The sequence below is a fragment of the Gobio gobio genome (genome assembly GCF_949357685.1).
Source record: "Gobio gobio genome assembly, chromosome: 11".
Taxonomy (NCBI): domain Eukaryota; kingdom Metazoa; phylum Chordata; class Actinopteri; order Cypriniformes; family Gobionidae; genus Gobio; species Gobio gobio.
In genome coordinates, this window is record NC_137104.1 from 7,789,785 (window position 1) to 7,816,475 (window position 26,691).

A 26,691-nucleotide genomic window follows, 5' to 3' on the forward strand; every position below is an offset into this window, starting at 1 on the left:
ATATCTTATATGCAGATGACCTCGGAGCGCTACAATCTTTTCATAAAGCTATAAATTCACACAATAATCATTTGTTTGTTAATTAATCTGCCTTAAAAGCAAATGCAGTAACTTTGGCAAAACCGAAAGTGAGGTTAATAAAAAAAAAAAGTATGATTTTATCAATTTTCACACTCCCCTTTTCTCTGAATTCAAGTAGTTGAGCCAAACCTGTCACAGGATAAAGAATAAGATATTTTGCTATTTTTTTGATGCCTTGGACCTCCAACTATCCCCTTGGACTTTATTTTCATGTATAAAGGCCCATTTATACAGTGAAAAATAATATAATATATTTAATATAATTAATATAATATAATATAATATAATATAATATAATTAATATAATATAATATAATATAATATAATATAATATAATATAATATAATATAATATAATATAATATAATATAATATAATATAATATAATATAATATAATATAATACTCATCTCGGTCAGAAAACTGTCCAAAACATAAGTCATTATATTATAGTCATTATATTATTAACATTTGACCAAAATCAAGCTCAAATGGTGTTATGTGGTTTTTGAATAATGTAAATGTAATTTTATTGAAGCTAAATATTTTATATATATATAATATTTATTTTTATATATATTTTAGGTTGACATTGACACCTAGAAAGTAAATATCCACCATTAGTACTGTCTGAACAAAAAAATATGACCATCAAATATAATTGTGACTAATCTCATGATTCCTGACCAGTATTATGAACTGGTAAAATTTTCCAATTTGGTAAATTTACTTTATACTGTAACTGTATATTAAAGAGGACTTATTATGCCCTTTTACAAAGCCTTGATTTTGTTTTTGGGCTCTACTAGAACAGGTTTTCATGCTTAAATGTTCAAAAAACACCTTATTTTTCACATATTCTCCATTGTTGCAGCTCCTCTCTTCCCAGTCTGTCAGTAACGCTCTGTTTAGTTCCTGTCTCTCTGAAGCCCCTCCTTCTGAAAAGCGCACTGTGTTCTGATTGGTCGGCTGGATCAGTGTGCTGTGATTGTTCAACATCTTTGAGTGTGTTTAGGAAATGTCCCGCCCCTTACCATAACCGTGAGTTTCAATACACTACTAACTAACTCAATCAGGCCCCGCCCTTTATTTAGCGAATGCCTTGGGCAGGAATTATTTAAATGAGGAATATTGTGATATGTTCATTCTCAAAGGAAAAGTCAAGAAAGCTCAAGACTACAATGGAGGCGTTTCAGGGAGTTCAGAAACAGTGTGCACTGAGAGAATAACTCCCTTTGGAGAGACTATGTACTATGTAACATTATTCATGCTCAAACAGCAACATTACACACTAAAGCATGGTGAAAATGTGCACAAGCATAATAGGACTCCTTTAAAATGACCTCATATATGTGGCCTCAGTGTGAGTGTGTGGATGAGAGAGAGAGAGAGAGAGAGAGAGAGAGAGAGAGGGAGGAAGAAGGAGAGAGTGCTCAGCATAGATGGTGTAAACAAATGGTGGCAGTGGCTTAGAGACGGCTATACTTGTATAAACTACACTGGGGTGAAACACGCAGACAGCTTCTCTTCATGGAGAAAGGGTCTTCTATCAGGCTGACCAAAACAGAGACTGGACACATTTAAAGGCTATATGATATGATATGATATGATATGAATAGCCACAAAGGTACTTGATGTAACTCTTACAGAAGCAGTTGTTGAGACTAGACTTAGTAAGGGAACTTTAGTGACCTTCGAACTTTCAAACCAAAAATCGTTCAATTAAACTCAACCTGAAATGAAATCAGAGGTCACCATATTAATGTACTTAAAACATTCCTGGGTCCGGATTCACGAAGCATTCTTAAGAATAAAATCATTCTTAACTGCTATTTCTTCTTATTTTATAACTTAAATAAAACATTAAGCATATTTGTGTTCACAAAAATACTTGAAAATGTTCTTAAAGTGTTGTTAGGTCACCCAAAAATGAAAATCACATAATTTACTCACCCTCAAGCCATCTTAGGTGTATGACTTTCTTCTTACAGCCAAACTCAATCAGAGTTATATTAAATAAAAATATCCTTACAAACTTTATAATGGGAATGAATGGTAGATTTTGAATCCCACAAAAGTGCATCCATCCATCCATCCATCATAAAAGTGATCCATACAGCTCCAGGGGGTTAATAAAGGCCTTCTGAAGTGAAATATCCATATTTATAACTTAATAAACTATAATCCCTGGCTTCCAGTAATGGCCGTACGCAAGTTGAGTTTCCCTCTCCTTGAACTGTCACCTTATCGTGGTGGAGAGGTTTGAGTACCCGAATGATCCTGGGAGCTATGTTGTCTGGGGCTATATGCCCCTGGTAGGGTCTCCCAAGGCAAACAGGTCCTTGGTGACGGGCCAGACTAAGAACAGTTCACAAACCCTTATGACCACAATTACACCAAGGACAGTGACGTCGCCCGGCATGGCGCAGCCGGGGCCCCACCCTGGAGCCAGGCCCGGGGTTGGGGCTCGTATGCGAGCGCCTGGTGGCCGGGCCTCCCCCCATGGGGTCCGGCCGGGCTCAGCCCGAATGAGTCACGTGGGGCCGCCCTCCTGTGGGCTCACCACCTGCAGGAGGGAGCGTAAGGGGCCGGTGCTTTGTGAATCGGGCAGCAGTCGAGGGCGAGGCCCCCGACGACCCGATCTCTGGACACGGAATCTGGCTTTAGGGACGTGGAATGTCACCTCGTTGGCGGGGAAGGAGCCTGAGCTTGTGCGGGAGGTCGAGAGGTACCGACTAGAGATAGTAGGGCTCACCTCCACGCACAGCTTGGGCTCTGGAACCACACTTCTCGAGAGAGGCTGGACTCTCTACCACTCTGGAGTTGCCCATGGTGAGAGGCGGAGGGCTGGAGTGGGTTTGCTTATAGCCCCCCAGCTCAGCCGCCATGTGTTGGAGTTCACCCCGGTGAACGAGAGGGTCGCTTCCCTGCGCCTTCGAGTCGGGGATAGGTCTCTCACTGTCGTTTGTGCCTACGGCCCAAATGGCAGTGCGGAGTACCCGGCCCTCTTGGAGTCTCTGGGAGGGGTGCTGGAAAGTGCTCCGACTGGAGACTCCGTCGTTCTACTGGGGGACTTCAACGCCCACGTGGGCAGTGACAGTGACACCTGGAGGGGCGTGATTGGGAGGAACGGCCCCCCTGATCTGAACCCGAGCGGTGTTCTGTTATTGGATTTCTGTGCTAGCCACGGTTTGTCCATAACGAACACCATGTTCAAGCATAAGGGTGTCCATCAGTGCACGTGGCACCAGGACACCCTAGGCCGGAGGTCGATGATCGACTTTGTGGTCGTGTCATCAGACCTTCGGCCATATGTCTTGGACACTCGGGTGAAGAGAGGGGCGGAGCTGTCAACTGATCACCACCTGGTGGTGAGTTGGATCCGATGGCGGCGGAGGAAGCTGGACAGACCCGGCAGACCCAAACGTACTGTGAGGGTCTGTTGGGAACGTTTGGCCGAGCCCCCTGTCAGAGAGATCTTCAACTCCCACCTCCGGCAGAACTTCGACCGGATCCCGAGGGAGTCTGGAGATATTGAGTCCGAGTGGACCATGTTCTCCACCTCCATTGTCGCTGCGGCCGCTCGGAGCTGTGGCCGTAAGGTCTCCGGTGCCTGTCGAGGCGGCAATCCCCGAACCCGGTGGTGGACACCGGAAGTAAGGGATGCCGTCAAGCTGAAGAAGGAGTCCTATCGGGCCTGGATGGCTTGTGGGACTCCGGAGGCAGCTGACCGGTACCGGCAGGCCAAGCGGACTGCAGCCCGGGTAGTCGTGGAGGCAAAAAATCGGGCCTGGGAGGAGTTTGGTGAGGCCATGGAGAAAGACTATCGGTCGGCCTCGAAGAGATTCTGGCAAACCGTTCGACGCCTCAGGAGGGGGAAGCAGTGCCCTACCAACACTGTTTACAGTGGAGATGGGCACCTGTTGACCTCAACTGGGGATATCGTCGGGCGGTGGAAGGAATACTTCGAGGATCTCCTCAATCCCACCGACATGTCTTCCGTTGAGGAAGCAGTGGCTGGGGACTCAGAGGTGGACTCATCCATCACCCGGGCTGAAGTCATCGAGGTGGTTAAAAAGCTCCTCGGTGGCAAGGCACCGGGGTTGGATGAGATCCGCCCTGAGTACCTCAAGTCTCTGGATGTTGTGGGGCTGTCTTGGCTGACACGCCTCTGCAGCATCGCATGGCGGTCGGGGACAGTACCTCTGGACTGGCAGAACGGGGTGGTGGTCCCTCTTTTCAAGAAGGGGGACCGGAGAGTGTGTTCCAACTATAGGGGGATCACACTTCTCAGCCTCCCCGGGAAAGTCTATGCCAGGGTACTGGAGAGGAGAATTCGGCCGATAGTGGAACCTCTGATTCAGGAGGAACAGTGTGGTTTTCGTCCCGGTCGTGGAACACTGGACCAGCTCTATACCCTTTCCGGGGTGCTGGGGGGTTCATGGGAGTTTGCCCAACCAGTCCACATGTGTTTTGTGGATTTGGAGAAGGCATTCGACTGTGTTCCTCGTGGCATCCTGTGGAGGGTGCTCTGGGAGTATGGGGTCGGCGGCCCCCTGCTTAGGGCTGTTCAGTCCCTGTACAACCAGAGCAGGAGCTTGGTCCGCATTGCCGGCAGTAAGTCAGACTTGTTCCCGGTGCATGTTGGACTCCGGCAGGGCTGCCCTTTGTCACCGGTTCTGTTCATAATTTTATGGACAGAATTTCTAGGCGCAGCCAAGGGCCGGAGAGTGTCCGGTTTGGGAACCACACGATTTTGTCACTGCTTTTTGCAGATGATGTTGTCGTGTTGGCTTCCTCTAACCAGGACCTTCAGCATGCACTGGGACGGTTTGCGGCCGAGTGTGAAGCGGCTGGGATGAGAATCAGCACCTCCAAATCCGAGGCCATGGTTCTCAGTCGGAAAAGGGTGGCTTGCCCGCTTCAGGTGGGTGGAGAGTTCCTGCCTCAAGTGGAGGAGTTCAGGTATCTTGGGGTCTTGTTCACGAGTGAGGGAAGGATGGAACGGGAGATTGACAGACGGATCGGTGCAGCTTCTGCAGTAATGCGGTCGATGTACCGGTCTGTCGTGGTGAAGAAGGAGCTGAGCTGCAAGGCAAAGCTCTCGATTTACCGGTCAATCTACGTTCCTACCCTCACCTATGGTCATGAGCTGTGGGTCATGACCGAAAGGACAAGATCCCGGATACAGGCGGCCGAAATGAGCTTTCTCCGCAGGGTGGCTGGGCGCTCCCTTAGAGATAGGGTGAGGAGCTCAGTCACTCGGGAGGAACTCGGAGTAGAGCCGCTGCTCCTCCACATCGAGAGGGACCAGCTGAGGTGGCTCGGGCATCTATTTCGGATGCCTCCTGGACGCCTTCCCAGGGAGGTGTTCCAGGCACGTCCCACCGGGAGGAGGCCCCGGGGAAGACCTAGGACACGCTGGAGGGACTATGTCTCCCGGCTGGCCTGGGAACGCCTTGGGGTTCCCCCGGAAGAGCTAGAGGAAGTGGCTAGGGAGAGGGAAGTCTGGGCGTCTCTGCTTAGACTGTTGCCCCCGCGACCCGGCCCCGGATAAGCGGAAGATGATGGATGGATGGATGGAAGTTGAGTTTCAGCAGAAGAGTGACCTCTGGAATTTGTGGGATTATTTTCATTTTTGGGTGACCTAACCCTTTAAGACAGAACTGAAAAAAGCTTCAAAATCTGGAAAATATATATATTTTTTAAATCACAATAAATAACTTTTTAATGTTAGAATAATCTCCTTTAAGAACAGCCTTAAATCCATTAAGGTAAGATTTACAAAAGAACAGTAGTTACATACAAGCCATATTACTTCAACAAGATTTTCCTTTTATCATATAGCATGCAAATTCTCCAATGAAAATTACTGTCATTTCACTATCACATCATACACACCGATCAGGCATAACATTATGAACTGACAGGTGAAGTGAATCACACTGATGATCTCTTCATCACCGCGCCTGTTACTGGGTGGGATATATTAGACAGCAAGTGAACATTTTGTCCTCAAAGTTGATGTGTTAGAAGCAGGAAAAATGGGAAAGCGTAAGGATTTGAGCGAGTTTGACAAGGGCCAAATTGTGATGACTAGACAACTGGGTCAGAGCATCTCCAAAACTGCAGCTCTTGTGGGGTGTTCCCGGTCTGCAGTGGTCAGTCTCTATCAAAAGTGGTCCAAGGAAGGAACAGTGGTGAACCGGCCACAGGGTCATGGGCGGCCGAGGCTCATTGATGCACGTGGGGAGTGAAGGCTGGCCCGTGTGGTCTGATCACACAGACGAGCTACTGGAGCTCAAATTGCTCAAGAAGTTAATGCTGGTTCTGATAGAAAGGTGTTAGAATACACAGTGCATTACAGTTTGTTGAGTATGGGGCGGCAGAGCCGCAGACCAGTCAGGGTGCCCATGCTGACCCCAGTCCACCGCCCAAAGCACCAACGGTGGGAGCATCAGAACTGGACCACGGAGCAATGGAAGAAGGTGGCCTGGTCTGATGAATCACGTTTTCTTTTACATCACGTGGATGGCCAGGTGCGTTACTTGGGGAACACATGGCACCAGGATGCACTATGAGAAGAAGGCAAGCCGGCGGAGGCAGTGTGATGATTTGGGCAATGTTCTGCTGGGAAACCTTGTGTCCTGCCACCCATGTGGATGTTACTTTGACACGTACCACCTACCTAAGCATTGTTGCAGACCATGTACACCCTTTCATGAAAACAGTATTCCCTGGTAGCTGTGGCTCTTTCAGCAGGATAATGTGTCCTGCCACAAAGCAAAGAGGTTCAGGAATGGTTTGAATCTGTGGGATATGCAGAACAAACAAGTGCGATCCATGGAGGCCCCACCTCACAACTTACAAGACTTAAAGGATCTGCTGCTAACATCTTGATGCCAGATACCACAGCACACACTGTAAAAAAAAAAAATCAGGTCTCCAATTGAAAATGTTCTAAATCTAAATTTTTTAGTTGGCCAAATTTAATTTCTTGAATTTTAATTAAATTAAATTGCATCAATTCACAGAAATTCAATTTGGCCAACTGAAAAATTTAGATGTGATCGGTCACTAGAAAATTTTCAATTGGAGACCAGAATTTTTTTTTACTGTGCACCTTCAGGGGTCTAGGGGAGTCCATGCCATGCCTCCATCCGACAGGTCAGGGCTGTTTTGGCAGCAAAAGTGAGACCGACCAACACAATATTAGGAATTTGTATTTTACATGCTTTCAAAAATGACTTTCAGCTATCTTCAAAAAAAGGGAGGTGTGTTGAGATTAACCAGTATAACGTTTGGTTTTGTTGTATTAGGCAAGTCAGCCTCATGAGTAGGATAATATAGGCTACAAACACACATCACTGAAGACTTTCAGTATATCTTTAAGATAAAAAGATGTTCTTGAGAAAATATTCAAGAACTGCACCTAGCAATATTCTTACGGATTGCTCACAATTTATCTTACGAACTTTATTCACTTAAAAGAAGATTTTCATGGTCTTAAAGTGTATGACATTGCAAAGATTTTTTTTTACTCTCAAACTGTACTGTAATAACTTGTTCTTCTTTAATCAGTACGTTTCCTTTTCTTCTGACCACACTTAAGCCGCACTATTTATCCATTTCAGCTTTGTTTACGGAAAATCTTTGGTTCTGAAATTCAACGCCCGTTTTACACATGCTAATCACGGGGGATAAAATCAGGTCCCACCCTACAGTTTTTTCTCAATGAATATCCTGTTTTACTTCCAAATACGTCATGTTTCAATAGTAAACGTGGGGGGAAAAAAATGTAGAAAATGGGGTAGACTTTAAAGGGATAGTCATCATTTACTCACCCAAGTTGTTCCGAACCTGTATAAATATTTCTTTCTTGTGCTGAACACAGAAGATGATATTTTGAAGAATGTCCGTAACCAAAACGTTGACGGTAGCCATTGACTTCCAAACGATTTTCTTTCATGCTATGGAAGTCAATGGCTACTGTACCTTCTTCTGAGAGTAAATGATGACTCATTTTGGTGAACTATCCCTTTAAAGTTTTTTTTTTTTAATCAAGCCTGAATTGTTTTCCCTGAAGCTGTGCGATTACAAGTTATTTTGGAATTTTCAATTAGATTGGGCTTGAAATACAAAAAGCCCTCATTAGGAGATCAGTGAATTAATTGTGATTTGGGCTGTGTTGTGCTTTTGAGTGAGGGAGATGAATGACAAGCGGAGGTATGAGAGACTCTGATAAGCTCCTTTCTGCTTTCAAACTGTAAGGCAGTGGAGCTGATGTCTATCTCTCCGCTTTAATGGCTCTCACTATGGATTTGAGAGGATGAAAACAATGTACTGTAGTGGTCAAAAACGCCTTCTTAAAAAGAAATCACACCACAGGAAAGAAATACATCTGAATGTCAATATAACCAAAGATACACACTGTTCAAAAACAGACATCCCACGCATGTCTTTTTTCATAGTCACAGCAGCTTCTGACCAGTCAAATACAATGATATAGTGGATTATTTCCGAATAGGGTCCAGCCGGGACCCTCAACCAAAGAGAAGTGGGCTAATAACTTACTCTGAATACACAAATGTCAAAGTTAGTGTGCTTGAGCACTTGCTCTATATACTCGGCCCTTTTAGTTGGCAACACAATCAGCAGCAATGAATAAAACATTTAATAATGTCCTGTATTAGAGCATCCCAAGGCGTTTTACGGTTTCAACCAAGTTAAAGCCATATACAACGCATCTGTAAATGTCAAGCGGCGCTCTCCCATTCAAACAAACTTGATTTGTTGAAAGAATGCAGCAGGTGAATTTAATCCAATTGTGAGAGATGAAAATCAATCTTGGCTGATGTTGAAATGATATGGTCTATTGGAAGGGTCACCTAATAGGAAAATATCCCGACTCAGCCTGTTCAGAATTAGAGAGCGTCACTGGCTCCAGGTGAGCGCGTGGCAGGTGGGCCATTTGTGTGAGCAAATTACGTTACAGTCATTAACGGTTTCTCTGAGGTCATTTATCAACAAGCTTCTGTCTTAGCTTAAAGGGATAGTTCACCCAAAAATGAAATTCTGTCATCATTTACTCACCCTCGTGTCGTTCCAAACCTGTAAGACTTCAGAACACAAATGAAGATCTTTTTGATGAAATCTGAGAGCTTTCTGTCCCTCCATTGACAGCTACACAACTACCACTGACACTTCGAAAATTTATAGAGATTGTAAAACTAATCCATATGAGTTGAGCGGTTTAGTCCAAATTTTCTGAAGAGACTCGATCGCTTTATATGATGAACAGATTTAATTTAGGCTTTTATTCACATTTAAACATTGATCAACTTAAACATCAGCTTCATTCTCGCAGCACGTTTGAGCTTCCTCAAGAACCAATGAGGTTCATTCTCGTGTTACGCATCACGTTTGAGCTTCTGCAAGAACCAATGAGGTTCATTCTCGTGTTACGCATCACGTTTCAGCTTCTGCAAGAACCAATGAGGTTCATTCTCGTATTATGCATCACGTTTGAGCTTCCGCAAGAACCAATGAGGTTCATTCTCGTGTTTCGCATCACATTTGAGCTTCCGCAAGAACCAATGAGGTTCATTCTCGTGTTACGCATCACGTTTGAGCTTCCGCAAGAACCAATGAGGTTCATTCTCTTGTTACACATCACGTTTGAGCTTCAGTAAGAACCAATGAGGTTCATTCTCGTGTTACGCATCACGTTTCAGCTTCTGCAAGAACCAATGAGGTTCATTCTCGTATTATGCATCACGTTTGAGCTTCCGCAAGAACCAATGAGGTTCATTCTCGTGTTTCGCATCACGTTTGAGCTTCCGCAAGAACCAATGAGGTTCATTCTCGTGTTTCGCATCACATTTGAGCTTCCGCAAGAACCAATGAGGTTCATTCTCGTGTTACGCATCACGTTTGAGCTTCCGCAAGAACCAATGAGGTTCATTCTCTTGTTACACATCACGTTTGAGCTTCAGTAAGAACCAATGAGGTTCATTCTCGTGTTACGCATCACGTTTGAGCTTCCGCAAGAACCAATGAGGTTCATTCTCATGCTACGCATCACGTTTGAGCTTCCGCAAGAACCAATGAGGTTCATTCTTGTGTTACACATCACGTTTGAGCTTCCGCAAGAACCAATGAGGTTCATTCTCGTGTTACACAGGTTCGGTTAAGCTTCTGTTTATGTTCACTAATGTCTAAGTGTGAAAAGCCTAAATGAAATCTGTTCATCATATAAAGTGATCGTGTCTCTTCAGAAAATTTGGACTAAACCGCTCAACTCATAAGGATTAGTTTTACGATCTCTTTATGAACTTTTTGAAGCATCAGTGGTAGTTGCGTAGCTGTCAATAGAGGGTCAGAGAGCACTCAGATTTCATCAAAAAGATCTTCATGTGTGTCCCGAAGATGAACAAAAGTCTTACGGGTTACTTGGTTACTTTCCTTACCAGAGGTACGGGGGAGTACTCTGGGTTCGGGCCAAATACCGAGCTCTGAGCCCTCTCCTTGGACAGCACGCCAAATATGCATACCATTTATTCTATCTGACTTATTTGCAAGTGTGAACTCTTTAAGACTTATTAAAACATAGTGGAAGCAAAACAAAACAGTACAACAGTTTGATTGTGGGTGACTTACATGAAGGCGTGATAGATGAACGCCCATCCTCTGGGTCTCTCGAGCACGTTGTACAGGCAGTTCTGAAACTTTCTGTAGCGTTTGCTGGAGGCAGAAGTGCTCGCCCTCGGGCCCGGTGGCGTCGGCAGCGGAGTGCCCAGTAAGCCGGTGCGGTGAGACGGGTGTCCCCGCTCTGGGGTGGACGGCTCGCTTCTTTCAGTGTGAACAGCCGTGAGAGCCACAAACTCAACCCGCCTGTCATCGTTGGGTGCAGGGGGGGCCAGCATCCTAATGCCTCCGTTATTTGAAGGGCTTCCCAACATTACTGTGTTGACACAAGCAAACTAGTGCACCATACACAGCAGATATCGACCGGTACAGTTTGTTTTTTTAGGACCTATAATGATTATTTGTATTAAGTGTCCTACAACTGATATGAGTCAAGATTTGATTTCTGATTTCTAACACAATAATAGCTAAATATTTACTATACTACACTTGTTTATTATTGAAAATATAGTCAAAATGAATGCCTTATTAATAGCTAATATTCCATACTGTGAATTTAACAATAATATTGTTTCTTAAATAGCCTGTTTAGTTACAAAGAATATCCTTACTTCAACATTTTTCACTAATCTTGACAAACTATACATCAACACATTGCACTTGACATTTGAATAATTTGTGTAAATAACAATAAAGAATTAATTAATTTACCTGTGGACACTTTTGTTTCCTGTTCCGGTAATGTCGTCGTCGAAATTTCTTTAGAATTTATCGCCAGACCGGATTTTAAACAACCAATAACTCATTAATCAGAAAAGTGTTCTAATATACAACATCTAATATAGCCTACAGCAAAACTTACTCAATCAAATATTGTTCTAAACGCGAAAAGCGATTGTTGTAATCAGAAAAACTATACAAAATGAGGATTAGGGCATGTAACACAACTACTAATTAAACGCGAACACATATCATCCCTTTAAAAGACAGCAAACTCGTTCTAGTGAACAAAAGTGTCTTGTTCAGGTGATACAGTGGAAAAGCCTCATAGAGCGCGTCTTGTTAATTTAACTCGCTATTACTAATCCACACAGCCCTGACTCCACATTATTATGAATATTTCTGCTGAATTTTCATCTTGAATCGTAACTGGACAATGAGCACTTCATGGTGAGACACTAACGTGCGCATTAATTAGGCTACTCAAAAGTTTTGGAACACACCCTGCGGCACAAAACAATCCGAACGCATTCCATAACTCAAGTTTTCCTGACAAATACTGTCGAAGCACACGGCAGAAATGTTTAGAAGTAATAAACGACATGCCCGGTTTTCCCTCTCCGGCGCGCGACGCTCATTTCGGTTCTTTGGGGAGGAGCGGAGCGAGTCCGTGTGAGATGAATTCAAAGTCGTGCCTGTAGTTCGTTCGTTTCAAGATTGTCCCAAAAGTCCGTGACATATTATAGAGTCCAAGACGCTCAACGGTGTGGACTGAGAGAGAGTGCGTAACCGGCACGTGCTGCGCGGAGCGCGATGATGATGAAAGTGAGAGCAGGACAGAAGCGAGGAGAGGGAGGGATGGCTGGCATCGCCGCCAAATTTAGCTGAACGGATTGCGTTTTCGGCTTTCCCTCAACAAATTGCACCCTTGATAAAATAGAAAATAAAAAAATCTAGACTCCCCCCGAAGTTAATAATAATTCGCACGTGCGCTGTGGAAATCATCAAACATTTATATACAACTTCATACTGGATCAATGCACTCCTGTGTAAACATGCACTCAGTCATATCAAGAGAATCAATCAAAAGGTCATCTAGTTGATGTCAAGGCCAAGTTTAACCCTCCTGAACAGGTGCTGGGGATGTGCTGTACAGTATTCTAAGCTCTGGACATGTGCCTCACTAAATGCCAATATTGTCTGCATGTGTCACCTACCTATAAGGACAATAGTCAAATAAGAATAGTAGTCTCGAATCACTCCCTTATAGGCTCAAAAGTTTGAGAATTCATGTGGTGTTGATGGTTGATGATGGAGCAGGGAAGAGGGACATCAACAATCAATACCTTGCATTTCGTTTATGTGATTTTATGCAGACCGTCCTAATGGCTTCGGCTGCTGCTATATGCAATGCTTTAGAGCTACTGTGGAATGCATTAGTCCTTTGCCTTTTAAGCCCTGCTTTATTCCCTTCATGCACTCTGTGCAACATTCTTTTGCAGTTTGATCTTAAACTTAATGACATTTCAGTGCACATTCATTAACCACTTGTCTTTAAAGCTGTGGGGTGAACAGAGAAAATGTTGTGTGCAAATGAGCGAGGATTAAAAAAAAACATGAATATAAACAAATTAATTAAAGTCATTAATAGCTTATCCATCCATTTTGTCTGGAAAGAAGCGGAGTGAAAGTCTACAGACATTTCTCAGAATCTCAGAAGCTGTTACTCTCAACATCAGATGAAAAAGAATAAGCAAAAGATCGTCTACACACTTAAACAGCATTCCTGCAGCTCAAACAGTAAACATGGCGCTTGCAACGCCAAGGGTTCGATTCCGGAAAATGCATTATCTGATAACATGTTCACCTTAAATGCAATGCAAGTTGTGTTTGATAAAAGCATCTACCAAATGCATTAATGTAAACGCAATCATATTACTCTAAATAAATAATAGCAATGAAAACGTAATGAATATCAAGAGAGCAGTTATGTACATCCTTGATCGTTTTAAAACCTGTACTGATTAACTCTTTCCACACTTTTTCCATAATTTATGGCACAACACGCTTCCCCGCCACTGACTGTTTCTCCGGCAATTTGTATCTTCACTGTTATACAGTCGGTGGCCATGTTACAGAATGATCTTCCGAAATAGTAGGAATAATAATACGGCTGCGTCCGAAACCTGGAAAATGCTGGCTTCGGAGGACACATTTCAAGGCAGGAAGGCACCAAGGCACATTCGAATCTAATGTTAGCTTTACTTCCTGTCTCCTGAGATACCTGATCGATTTTTGAAGGCAGCATATTTGTATCCTTCGCTGCGTTTGATATCCCACAATCCTGTGCTTCTTTCCATTCTGTGACAATTGAGCTGGGGAAAAAAGATGGCGTCCGAAAGTTTGCGTTTTCTGGTCAGTTTGTGTGTAAATGTACGTTTTTTTACCTACATTTTCTACTTCTGATGTCATTTCTAGCGAGAAATTACTAATATAGTAATTCAATATTTGTTTAGTTCTCACCAAAGCTCTCTCTATTTTGCTGTAGATCATTAAACGGTTACACTACCTGAGAAGTATGTCTGAGATTAGTTTTCATCTCAGCACCCGAAGAAAATCTGAGTAAACAATGCGTACGAAATCACATACTGAGTAGGTAGAAAAACATGTGAATTTCAACTTACTTTGTGACCATTAAAAAGCAGGTATTATATAGTATGAATATGGGTTGTATGAATGTAATCCGGACATACATTCACCATGTTGTCATTATCATGTGACCAGCGTCATTTGCGTCGCTTCACTTCCATAGAGTGGTGCAGGTATGACGTCACTTTGTAGGCCAACCAGCAATTAGCATCGCATTGGTTCCCTCGATTAAAACCCAATAGGATTTTCCTATAGGCTTCGCAAAAAACAAGCTCTGTGATCAACAAAAGCTTGACACTTACACGTTTTGTCCTTCAAGATAATTTTCACAGATGAACACAACTTTTATGAATTTTGAAGCGTAAGTGCAGTCGCAAGAAGTAAAAAGCAACAGGTAGGCTATAAACGGACTACACCACGGTTGCTCGACTTCAACATCATCATCACTAAGCCTCTCCAACTCTTTCATTTCACTATTTATTTCTCTATTTCTCTATCTATTTTGTGCTGGAGGAGACTTTACAGAGTGCTGGACTCTTGCATTGTCAATACAAGATCTTGACCAAACATTAATGCACCTCTTGATGGAAATAAATGGAGGTGCATACATTTTTGGTCAAGATCTTGTATTGACAATGCAAGAGTCCAGCACTCTGTAAAGTCTCCTCCAGCACATCCCAAAGACTTTCAATGAGTTTAAGCTCTGACCAATTCATGTGTGGAAATGATCCTTCATGCTCCCTCTCAACCATACTTCACATACTACACAAATATGGCCATTATGTGTCTTCCTACAGTTGTTTAAGAAATGAAAAGCTACATACTCCATCAATTAGGGTTAGAAGAACTGTTGCCAAACATATAGAACCATTATAATCACTGCAATAATGATCCATTCATAGACTCTTTAGCATTTGTCAATTTAAATCCAAACAGCGACTTTTTTTGGCCGGGCAGTGTACATTATAAATGTTAGATAGAATATGTTTATTACCTGTCTAGCGATGCATGTTTCTGCTGAAATATAATTAAATAATATCTGTCGCGTGTCATTACGTGTAGGGAGTTCGCTCACGTGATTTAAGTTTCACGCTTCAGAATTTCCAGTAAAAAAAAGGCCCCTAACTAGGGAGCTGATTGAGACGCGCCCTTAATTATATGAGGCAGGTTCTTCAAGGCTGTGTTCACACTTGCATGTTTGTTTCGTTTAAAACGAACCCTGGTGCGATTGCTCTGTTAGTGCGGTTCATTTGAATAATTGTCAATGCTGCCATCCGAACCCTGGAGCACATTAAACAAGCGGACAGAGACCACTGAAAGATGGGTCTCGGTCCGCTTCCAAACGAACTCTGGTGTGGTTCGAATGATATAGGAATGCAACACGGACCAAACACATCTAAATGAACCAAAAACAGGACATGATGTCACAAAATAAGGACAGAATGCTCACGCATACCTGTTTTTTTCTCATCGTCATGTTGCCCATCACAGTTCGGTACAGGCATCAGAACCGTGTCTCCTCTCAGCAGATCTTTGTGTGTGTTTGTGTGTGTGAAGGAGGGATTCCTGCCGCTGTTTTGACTACTTTACACATTTTATAAGCTCTTCACGAGTTCTCAGCGGGTCTAAATACCATTATATGTAGCTATGCACATTTTCACAGAGTGCATATAGCCCAGCACACAGCATTGTTTTGAATGTTTGGTTCGCAAAATATACGTAATAAAAGTTGATCAGGGGCCTATACCATGAAGCCGGTTTAGCTGGCTAGCCAGATATGTTTAGTTTGTGCCAATCCTGGGATTGTGCCAATCAGCTGTGAGCAAAGTGACACGCCTCTGATGCAATAAAGTCACTCCCCCTGTTTCTACTCCAAATTAAAGGTCACTATAGCAAATGGTTTTTAAAGACTAAAGCGTCTGGCTTTTAACAATGCTTATTTATAATAATAATAATTTTAAATGATTTCGATATCATTTATGTAATTATACCCTTATACATTTTAGTTAATCAATCATTAACAGGCACATAGTTAAAATTAATATAAATAGCCTGTATAAAGGTCATACAAATAAGCTTTAAAATCAATAAATAAAGGTATAAAATGTACTACATGTGATCTTAAATGTTCAATTCTCTCTATATATCAACTAAACTAACTTCATAACTTTTACTTGCATTGACGTATAAGATATTTCTTTAAGTTATCCTCTTTCATAGACAGCTCTTTTCTTCCTGTCTATTTGTTTAAATTCCTAATATTTGTGAATCATGTAATATTCTGCAGAAGAGAGAAGTGAATCTCAGTTTTACTGATCCACATCATGTGATTGGCTGTTCACTACTGATGTCACAACTAAACTCCTAAACTCAGGATCAAAGCCTGAGTTGACAGAGAAAGCTGATGATCAGCATCATGGGACCAACAAAATAGATTGGTTTGGTTTTGTCAACTCGAAACTAATCCTGTAACCCTGAGTTTGTTAAACTACCATCATGGTACAGGCCCCAGGTTGTGAACATATCCCTATGCCTTCATTTTCAACAACAAACCACTGTGAGCACACTCTGCATGTGACATGACAAGACCAAGCTCGGTTTTACTTAATCACATATCATTTCTTACATTATAATCCGTTTAGTCCTTATGTAAGTGCAGGTGACCCACAGCAAGCTCGTAGGATTAGCTTCAAACGTTTCACAGGAGAGAAATAGATCATTCAGGGTTCACCTACACATAAACAAACAGAGTCCCCTCCTAACACCAGCAATTAACACGAAAACAGACTGATACACAAGCATCCCAAACCACCAGCCCTGAATTCTGATGACGCACGGCAGCTGGGCAAAGGCTCAGAGGAGAAACACACACACTTCTTTGAGGGCCAAATGTCACTGCTGAGACAAATCTACTGAAAGACATAAACACCTTCTCGTCTTCCTTTGGCGCATGAGTGCAAATAGACAACAAACGTGGTGAGGCGAAAACTTTGAGCTCTTTACACTCACAGGACACATTCACTCACGTCCCAAGAAGCACTGTGTTATCCAAGACTGAACGCCCACTGAGGGACATTAGGAGAATTTAAAAATACACACACATCAGCAGGACTGGTAAGACCTCAGGCCTTCACTTCCGCTCCGCTCTGAAGAACACGACTGCTCAGCAATGTTTCCCACACCAAAAATATTGTTTGACTTAGTAAATTGTTTCTTTTTTCATAATCGTTCACCAATACTTCCTTTTTTACAATGGAACTAAGTTGAGTGAATCTTAGAGCCTTGTTCAGACGGTCAGTCCAAATCCGATTTTTTTTTGCATATCTTAATGGAATCCAATCATATTTAGCAAGTGTGAACGGCAAAAAAAAAAAAAGTTTCAAGCTAGCGAACCGTTAATGCTTTGCAACACAACAGGAAACCAAAAATGACCACATGAAGTTCAAGACAAGACCTTGAATCCTTATCCAAATCTAGACTAAAAACACATCTCTTTAACCTGGCATACACATAACACATTATCAATTTCTATAACTCCAATTAGGGCTGTGTGATATTGAAGAAAAACGCGATATGCAATATCTTGTTAAATAATGCGATATTCGATATTGCTTTAAGTGTGTAAAATCAATTAAAATTATATTAAAACAATTATTTAAAAACTGAGAATGATAACATTTATGTGTTTCACATTCTTTCTGGGAAAAGAAAGCATCGTTACAACTACTGAAAGTGACCAGCAGTGTTTTAGCAAAAATTTATGTCACAAATCTGACAATATAATTTCAACATCGATGTAAACAAACAAAAAATGTAATGGCAATATTTAATACCAAAAACTCTTTGACTTGGTAATATATAGTTTCATCAACCTAAAACTTAACACCAAGAACATCCAGGTAAACAAAGACACCTGAACTAGGGGTGGACGATTATATTTGTTATTTTAATTGATCTTTGCTATTAAAAATAAGAACTAAAACAACTTCACATAAATTAAATATACACTGATACATAATAAAACAACAAAGGTTATTTAGCCAAGAGCACAGTGATTTTCTCTTTTTTTGTTTGACAGACAGCGGCAGGTTTACTGTATTAGCACGCTGTCACTTTAAGACCTAATGTACGGATCCTATTGACACGCATTCGGTTTCTTTCCCCAACTGATATTGTTCACTACTCGTCAAGACAGCCATTTTGACATAACTGTATGTGTATTTGACAGTCTGAGTGTGTAACAAGACACAAAACAGAACTGAAGGGATCACACGCTTTCATAGAGGCGTTTCTGTGAGTGTGTCAGACACAAGCGGCAACCTCCCGCAGTGATCCATGTAACAATTTTATTAGTAAATTTAAAGAAGGGTTTTCGCCTTTATGTAGTTTTTGTAAACAAGAAACAGAAACAATTGTACACGTATTTTTCAACTGTAATTATACCAAATTATTTTGGTCCCCAGTTTCTATTGTTTTTTTTAACTTATTTTACAAATTTGTCACTATAACTGATGTAATGGTATTGTTTATGGATTGTGATACTGGTTTATTGGAAATGGATAATATAATTAAACTTCTTATTCTATTAGGGAAATATCATATACATAAAGCAAAATGTATATCGACTGTACCAAAAAGCCAATACGGAAGTGACTTAAAATGCAATTAATCGACTGGCCACTAGGGACAGGCTCCAGAAGGAGCAGAATCTCATTGAGCTCCATGTTAAAATGCCCAACTTTACAGCAGAAAAAAACATGTTTAAAGCCTGGTACAAATTGTGCTTTTGGTCTATACGGCTAATTTTCATTACATTTTTCCTTCATGACAACTGTGAGGGGGGTGATTTTATCACATTTTTTTTAACTCATTTGTTTACATTATATAAAGCCTTAAAGTTCTGCATAATTAAAAGCGTGGCCACTTTGAGTGACAGGTGGATTGTCGTTTGTCTGCTGTCTGTTAGTCATTACGTCACTTCAGCTCCACCCACTTCCCGCCTCTTTGCCCATTTTCTGTTATCCAGGAGTGATGCACGATGTTGCGCTGCCAAGATGGCAATGGCCAACCCTACTTTACGCTTCAAAACTGCTCTTCAGAATCCTATGGGTGCCGTCAGGTACACTACGTCCATATTTTTTTATAGTCTACGGTCAGACAGCAGACAGCGCGAGACTGCAAGGAGTTGTTTTTCACAAATTATTGAGTTTAATAACTTTTTAACGTCAAGCAAGTCACATAAGTAACAGTCGTGTGCCCTCTCTGCTATATGCATCGACCTAAAACGTAAGCCTATTAAAATCATTCAGATATTGCGTGCCGTTGCGATATGCATATCGCGATATGTACATTTGCGATATTTCGATATATTGTGCAGTCCTAATTCCAATCATGTAAAATGATTGTTAGGCTGAATAAATTAGGTCGACCAAACCGGGAACACTTCCCATAACACCTGATGTACTCGTTACATCATAAGAAGAATGGCATCTATGCTAATATTAGTCTCTCTGTTTATCCCGAGGTTTATCGTAGTCAGCCGGATCCGGGCCGTATCCAGATCAGATGAAGCCCTGAACGCAGCCCTGGTGAAGCCAGTGAACTGTTAATGCTTGCAACACAACAGGAAACCAAAAAAGAACCACATGAAGTTCAAGACAAGACCTTGTATCCATTAATAATTAATAGATTATAACAAAGACCTAAAACATTACTGAACCATTCCTTAAAGTAAGCGGAACTTGAGATCATTTGGACTGTGACTACATTAATTATACCTCTATGGGTCAGACAAGCACATAGTCTGCGGCTAAAATCTGCTTCTCCTAAACTAACTTTCAAATCCATGACTTCCTTTTCCAAAGTGATGTCATGACTGTAGTGCAGGCCAGAGGCTGGAACAGTAGCACGGTTGTATCTTCTGCTGAGCTGGTGTGTTTCCAGTACCTTGAATGAAAGAGACCTTTTGAAAGACCTGTGAGGGCTGAGACACCTTTTCCTCAGCCAAATACAAGGCCTTTTGTGTCTTAACTCCTTAACCTGCCCTTGTGCCATCCTTAAAACACTGATCGCAAGTGCAAACAGAAAGTAACGACAGGAAGACTTTGCTCTCCATGTTCGTGCCCTCCTTTGTGCCACTCAAGCTCAACCTCAATCCCCCAGACACTATGGTTTTTAAAAGCCCGGGCCAAAACCAGCTCTGGACTCGGGCCTGTCCACAAGATTCTGCAGATACAGACTCTGAGACCAGTTTTTGGTCTGGCCGGTTTTGCCTTTTCAGACATGGGTGCAACCTGGAAAGAGCCAGATTGCTAAAGCTTTGTCTCAAAACAAATGGGTCAGTCATTCACAGATTCCAGAATTGAACGGAGGGAAAACACAGGATTATCCTCGAGATAATTCAGCACTACTGAGATTCCGGTTCAGAGTCCAAATGCTTAATCCAACAGCTTTTCACCTATTTAAACGTTCAGCTTTCATTAGTGTGTGATGTTGCTGTTGGAGCATGGAAAGTTACAAAGCACAAAGTCCCTCCAGCGGGTGTTATTCTCTATATCAGTGTTTCTGAACTCCCTGAAACGCCTCCAATGTAGTCTTGAGTTTTCTACCGGGAACGAAAACGGCACAATGTTCCTCATTTAAATAATTCCTGTACAAGGCATTCGCAAAATAAAGGTCGGGGCCTGGTTGAGTTGGTTAGTAGTGTGTTGAAACTCACGGTTATGGTAAGGGGCGGGACATTTCTCAACCAAACTCGAGGCGGTTGACCAATCACAGCACTGATCTAGCCGACCAATCAGAGCAGTCTTCATAGAGACAGGAACTAACAGAGCGTTACTGACAGACTGGGAAAAGAGGAGCTGCAACAATGGAGAATATGTAAAAAAAATAAGGTGTTTTTTGAACACTCAAGCATGAAAACCTGTTCTATTAGAGCTCAAAAACAAAATCAAGATTTTGTTAATAGGATCCCTTTAATTTGCTGAAAATAAATGTATAGGCTCCTCATAAACGAACACCTCTTCCATCATAATGTAATGAAAATGGACATGTTTTGTGCATACAGTACATGGAGTGCGAAAACCACAATCTACCATGTTTATATATCAGTATTATACTGGTTATCGGCTGATTTTTGAGATTTTATCAGTATGGTTGTGTGATGGCCGATAACGTGGCCACACAGCAATGCGGTAACTAAACCACACACACACAGACATGCATCCTTCTCTTTCATTTGTTTACATGTTATTTTGGTTGTCCTTTAGTATATTTCATAATTACATTTTTTAGTTGCAGATCACCCTATATATATCTTCATAATAAAGACAGACATAGCTTTGGTTCATTTTCACCACTTTATTTCTAATTTACACTTTTACCATGCATGACTAGTTTGGGTGCACTCTTTCTAGTTATGAGTGGTATATTGTGTTTACAGTTATTTCTTTTGAGTTTAAGTTACCTATGTGTGGAAAGCGGAGGTTTGACGCTGTCTGGGCAAAGCGCTGCACTTCAGTGGAGGTCCGTTCTAATAAAGGACCGGTTGGTGCCAGTGGCCGCCATTTTGTTCCAGTGGTTGAGCCCATGTTGCAGATTAGCTGGGGGATGTAGGGTTGTTTGTTTATTTGTTTGTTTTTGTTTATTATAATTGTTTGTGTATATAACTAATTTGTTTATGACCCATTTCTTTATCTTTTGTGAATGAATTATGGTATTCATTCTAACTGGGTTTAATTTGGTGTTTGTCGTTCCCAGTGTGCGTAATGGACTAGTCCTTTGTGTATATAAATTTCCCCATGTGTGGCATTTGGGAGTCCATGTTTTCTTTGTCTGGTTTGTTTGTTTGATTATTGTTCGGTTTTGATTCTCTATAGTTTACCTTTTTTTTTTATGGGTCCAGACCTGACTTTATTTTCATTCAGTTGTTCCAAGTTATTTAATTTGTAACTTTGTTTGGCATTTAATACATTATTTTTTGGTTGGAAATCCTGTGTTCTTTGCCCTTGACTGCTTGGTCCCTCACAGGTTGATATTAGATATTTAATTATGCATGCTCATGTTCTTATTTTTACGTTAAGACTACCTTTACCATCATAATGCTCACTTAAATTTAAAGGGTAAGTTCACCCAAAAATGAAAATTCTGTCATGAATTACTTACCCTCATGTTGTTTGACACCCGTAAGACCTTTGTTCATCTTCAGAACACAAATGAAGATATTTTTGTTGAAATCCGATGGCTCAGAAAGGCCTCCATTGACAGCAATGTAACTTGCACTCACAAGACCCATAAAAGGTACTAAAGACGTCGCTAAAAAGTCCATCTCACTACAGTGGTTCTTCAATAATTTTATGAAGCGATGAGTGGTTTTTGTGAGCAAAAAAACTCTGTATCAAAGCTATTGAATTCTACATTGATCGTGCTTTAGGTCTTGGTGTAGTGGTCAAAATGGGGCTGAAGTGTGCATTTCCTGGAAGCCCGAACCGTGAGAAACGGAAAAGTTCATGTAAAAGTGCCTTATCAAAGGCGCGAAATGAAAGTCATATTCTTGCGCATGCATCGTGGTGCTTTGTGAGTTCACGTCAAAGGCCCAGACGGAAGACAAGAACTTATTGAATAAAGTCGTTATTTAGGTTTTTTTTGCGCACAAAAATTATTCTCGTCGCTTCATAAAATTGTTGTAGAACCACTGTAGTGAGATGGACTTTAGAACCTTTTATGGATCTTGAGAGAGGAAATGTCATTGCTGCCAATGGAGGCCTTTCTGAGCCATTGGATTTCAACAAAAATATCTTAATTTATGTTCTGAAGATGAACAAAGGTCTTACGGGCAGTAACTTGAGTTACGTAATCAGATTACTTTTTCAAGCAACTAGTAAAGTAACGCGTTACTTTTCAAATTTACAACAAAATATCAGAGTTACTTTTTCAAAAAAGTAACGCAAGTTACTTTTTCACATTTATTTGACTGACAGCTCTCCTGCCCCCATGTTGAGAAAAATCGAGAGTAAGTGCAGAGGCGTTGTGTGTAAACATGAGGGTTATTGTAGTTCTAGACAAAATGTGAGCATTTATTCATCTCATTTGCACAATAAAGATTCAGTACTCCTCAAAATGAATAAAATCAGTCAAATGCTAAATTAGAGTACTATACAAACCTCCAATAATTAAAGGTTAAATAAAAAATATTTTTATGCATTTAATCTACCTTTATTGACCAATGTCTTGCTGCTGACCTTTGATGATTCAGTTAAACCATGAGCAAAAATTACTAGATTTTTATTGGTAAAACTTTTTTCTCTTGTGTCCTCCATTATCCAGAATGGCAGCACAGCACGGCAGTACTGTTCATGCATAAATGTGCATTTTTATCTCAGCCTGAGGCTTATTATTTCAATTTTGGTATGAAAAGGTCTTTACATTTGCACAAAAATAGAACTTTTTTGTTATAAAAAAAACTAAAAGCAAGCCCAGCCCAGGTGAGAAAAAGTAACGTAAAAGTAATGTAATGCATTACTTTTCTTAAAAAGTAACTAATTTAGTTACTTTTTAAGGGAGTAACGCAATATTGTAATGCATTACTTTTCAAAGTAACTTTCCGCAACACTGTCGAACACATGAGGGTGAGTAATTAATGACAGAATTTTCATTTTTGGGTGAACTAACCCTTTAATTTTTAAAAGCACTAATAAAAAAAGTTAATGAACGTTAAATGTAATCTTTAGAAAATCTAAACAGTAAAATCAATTTTTTTAATGCCTAAGTTTACTTCTAGCATTTCAAACAACTGATTTTAGTACATTTTTATTTTTGTAATTATTTCAACAAAACTGTATAGAATTTTTAAATCAATATTTTATTGGTTATATAAAGTCTGGATTACATGATATACCGTGTGGATGGTTTACATCTGCTCTAATAACGCTTGCGTATTTATGGATTTAATTTAAATATGCCTAAATACTACACTGTAAAAAATTATCGTGATTTTAACGGTAAAAGACTGTAATAATGCTACGGTGAAAAACAGTTAACTGGTTAACAGAAAGTTTCCGTACTATATACGGTGAATAACTGTAATAGATCTAAACTTATGTTTTTTTACGTAAGGTTACGTAAGTTTTAAGTAAGTTTTTTGAAAGAAGAAAAGAAGTAATTGTGTAATTTACAGTGAAATCCCGTAAATTGACATTCCCAGAATTCCCTGCGTGACACTTCGCATTTGATGTATTTTCATTCAAATAACTGTTTCTTCTTAGTTTTTTCTAATCCGTTATGTACATAAGGGTTTTATGTTACATTTAATGTTGTTAAATGAATGTTTATTGCATTATTACAATTTAATGTGTGTTACCATGATGGTGTAGTATTTGTGCACCTTCTATAAATTAGTTTTGTCCGCCTAAAAGATTGTGATGAGCTTGGATTGATTATGTGACTCTCATCTCCACTGTGATTGGTGGTTGTCAGTATATATTAAAGGTACATAACAGATATTAGTATTTCAATGTACAATGTTTGTATAGTGTACACGTAGTTATTACATTATAAACCTTTAAATTATATGGTGCTGTCCCGGAAAACCTAAAACGTTACAGCCGTATTTTTTACGGTAAAGTTCTGGCACCCACATCTGCCATTTTTTTACTGTAAATTTTACTGGGATTTTCTTTTTTACAGTGTAATATACAGTGAGGAAAATAAGTATTTGAACACCCTGCTATTTTGCAAGTTCTCCCACTTAGAAATCATGGAGGGGTCTGAAATTGTCATCGTAGGTGAAATCACAATGTATGATTTTTTTAACTATTAATTTATATGATACAGCTGCAAATAAGTATTTGAACACCTGAGAAAATCAACGTTAATATTTGGTACAGTAGCCTTTGTTTGCAATTACAGAGGTCAAACGTTTCCTGTAGTTTTTCACCAGGTTTGCACACACTGCAGGTGGGATTTTGGCCCACTCCTCCACACAGATCTTCTCTAGATCAGTCAGGTTTCTGGCCTGTCGCTGAGAAACACGGAGTTTGAGCTCCCTCCAAAGATTCTCTATTGGGTTTAGGTCTGGAGACTGGCTAGGCCACGCCAGAACCTTGATATGCTTCTAACAGAGCCACTCCTTGGTTATCCTGGCTGTTTGCTTCGGGTCATTGTCATGTTGGAAGACCCAGCCTCGACCCATCTTCAATGCTCTAACTGAGGGAAGGAGGTTGTTCCCCAAAATCTCGCAATACATGGCCCCGGTCATCCTCTCCTTAATACAGTGCAGTCGCCCTGTCCCATGTGCAGAAAAACACCCCCAAAGCATGATGCTACCACCCCCATGCTTCACAGTAGGGAAGATGTTCTTGGGATGGTACTCATCTTTCTTCTTCCTCCAAACACGTTTAGTGGAATTATGACCAAAAAGTTCTATTTTGGTCTCATCTGACCACATGACTTTCTCCCATGACTCCTCTGGATCATCCAAATGGTCATTGGCAAACTTAAGACGGGCCTGGACATGTGCTGGTTTAAGCAGGGGAACCTTCCGTGCCATGCATGATTTCGAACCATGACGTCTTAGTGTATTACCAACAGTAACCTTGGAAACGGTGGTCCCAGCTCTTTTCAGGTCATTGACCAGCTCCTCCAGTGTAGTTCTGGGCTGATTTCTCACCTTTATTAGGATCATTGAGACCCCACGAGGTGAGATCTTGCATGGAGCCCCAGTCCGAGGGAGATTGACAGTCATGTTTACCTTCTTCCATTTTCTAATGATTGCTCCAACAGTGGACCTTTTTTCACCAAGCTGCTTGGCAATTTCCCCGTAGCCCTTTCCAGCCTTGTGGAGGTGTACAATTTTGTCTCTAGTGTCTTTGGACAGCTCTTTGGTCTTGGCCATGTTAGTAGTTATATTCTTACTGATTGTATGGGGTGGACAGGTGTCTTTTTGCAGCTAACGACCTCAAACAGGTGCATCTAATTTAGGATAATAAATGGAGTGGAGGTGAACATTTTAAAGGCAGACTAACAGGTCTTTGAAAGTCAGATTCTAGCTGATAGACAGGTGTTCAAATACTTATTTGCAGCTGTATCATACAAATAAATAGTAAAAAAAAATCATACATTGTGATTTCTGGATTTTCTTTTTTAGATTATGTCTCTCACAGTGGACATGCACCTACGATGACAATTTCAGACCCCTCCATGATTTCTAAGTGGGAGAACTTGCAAAATAGCAGGCTGTTCAAATACTTATTTTCCTCACTGTATATATTTTTGTTGTACCTGTTTTCTGAAAAGTGTTATACAAATAAAGTGAACTGAAAAAGATGTTTTACATCTGTAAGGTCCAGGAGTAATAAATCAGTGTAAGAGATCAGTAACCGAGGGTCATGTGATGGAATTTAGAACCACGTCCAAAGTTGAAGCCTGATCCGCTGGGCTTCCCCTTTGATATGATGAGGCGTCTGAACTATCAACACAACCGCTGTGCCAAGCAAACAGCTAGAAGTGCTCTCCTGATGACAACAATAGGCTGGCATATGGTGACATGCTACAATAATAATAGAAAAAAAACTGGTTGCAAGGTCTTACATCAGATGAGT

The 26,691-nt window shown here is 41.0% G+C and overlaps 2 protein-coding genes across 3 annotated transcripts in view; one reads left to right on the forward strand and one right to left on the reverse strand.

Annotated features, from left to right (window-relative positions):
• The window catches only part of kcnq4 (potassium voltage-gated channel subfamily Q member 4), a 97,721-nt gene extending 85,556 nt beyond the window's left edge, over positions 1–12,165 (reverse strand). Inside the window, exons 1-2 of one of the 2 annotated variants that reach the window (XM_079828290.1) lie at positions 11,438–12,160; positions 10,739–11,042 (exon numbers count right to left, since the gene is read on the reverse strand). In XM_079828290.1, the coding sequence (XP_079684416.1) occupies positions 10,739–11,040 (302 nt within the window). In that variant the 5' untranslated portion in view covers positions 11,041–11,042; positions 11,438–12,160. Of the gene's footprint in view, positions 1–10,738 lie in introns of both variants that reach the window. The other variant, XM_079828289.1, reaches the window with a different exon arrangement.
• The window catches only part of LOC307133915 (counting factor associated protein D-like), a 536,798-nt gene that overhangs the window by 358,180 nt on the left and 151,927 nt on the right, over positions 1–26,691 (forward strand). The window lies entirely within an intron of this gene.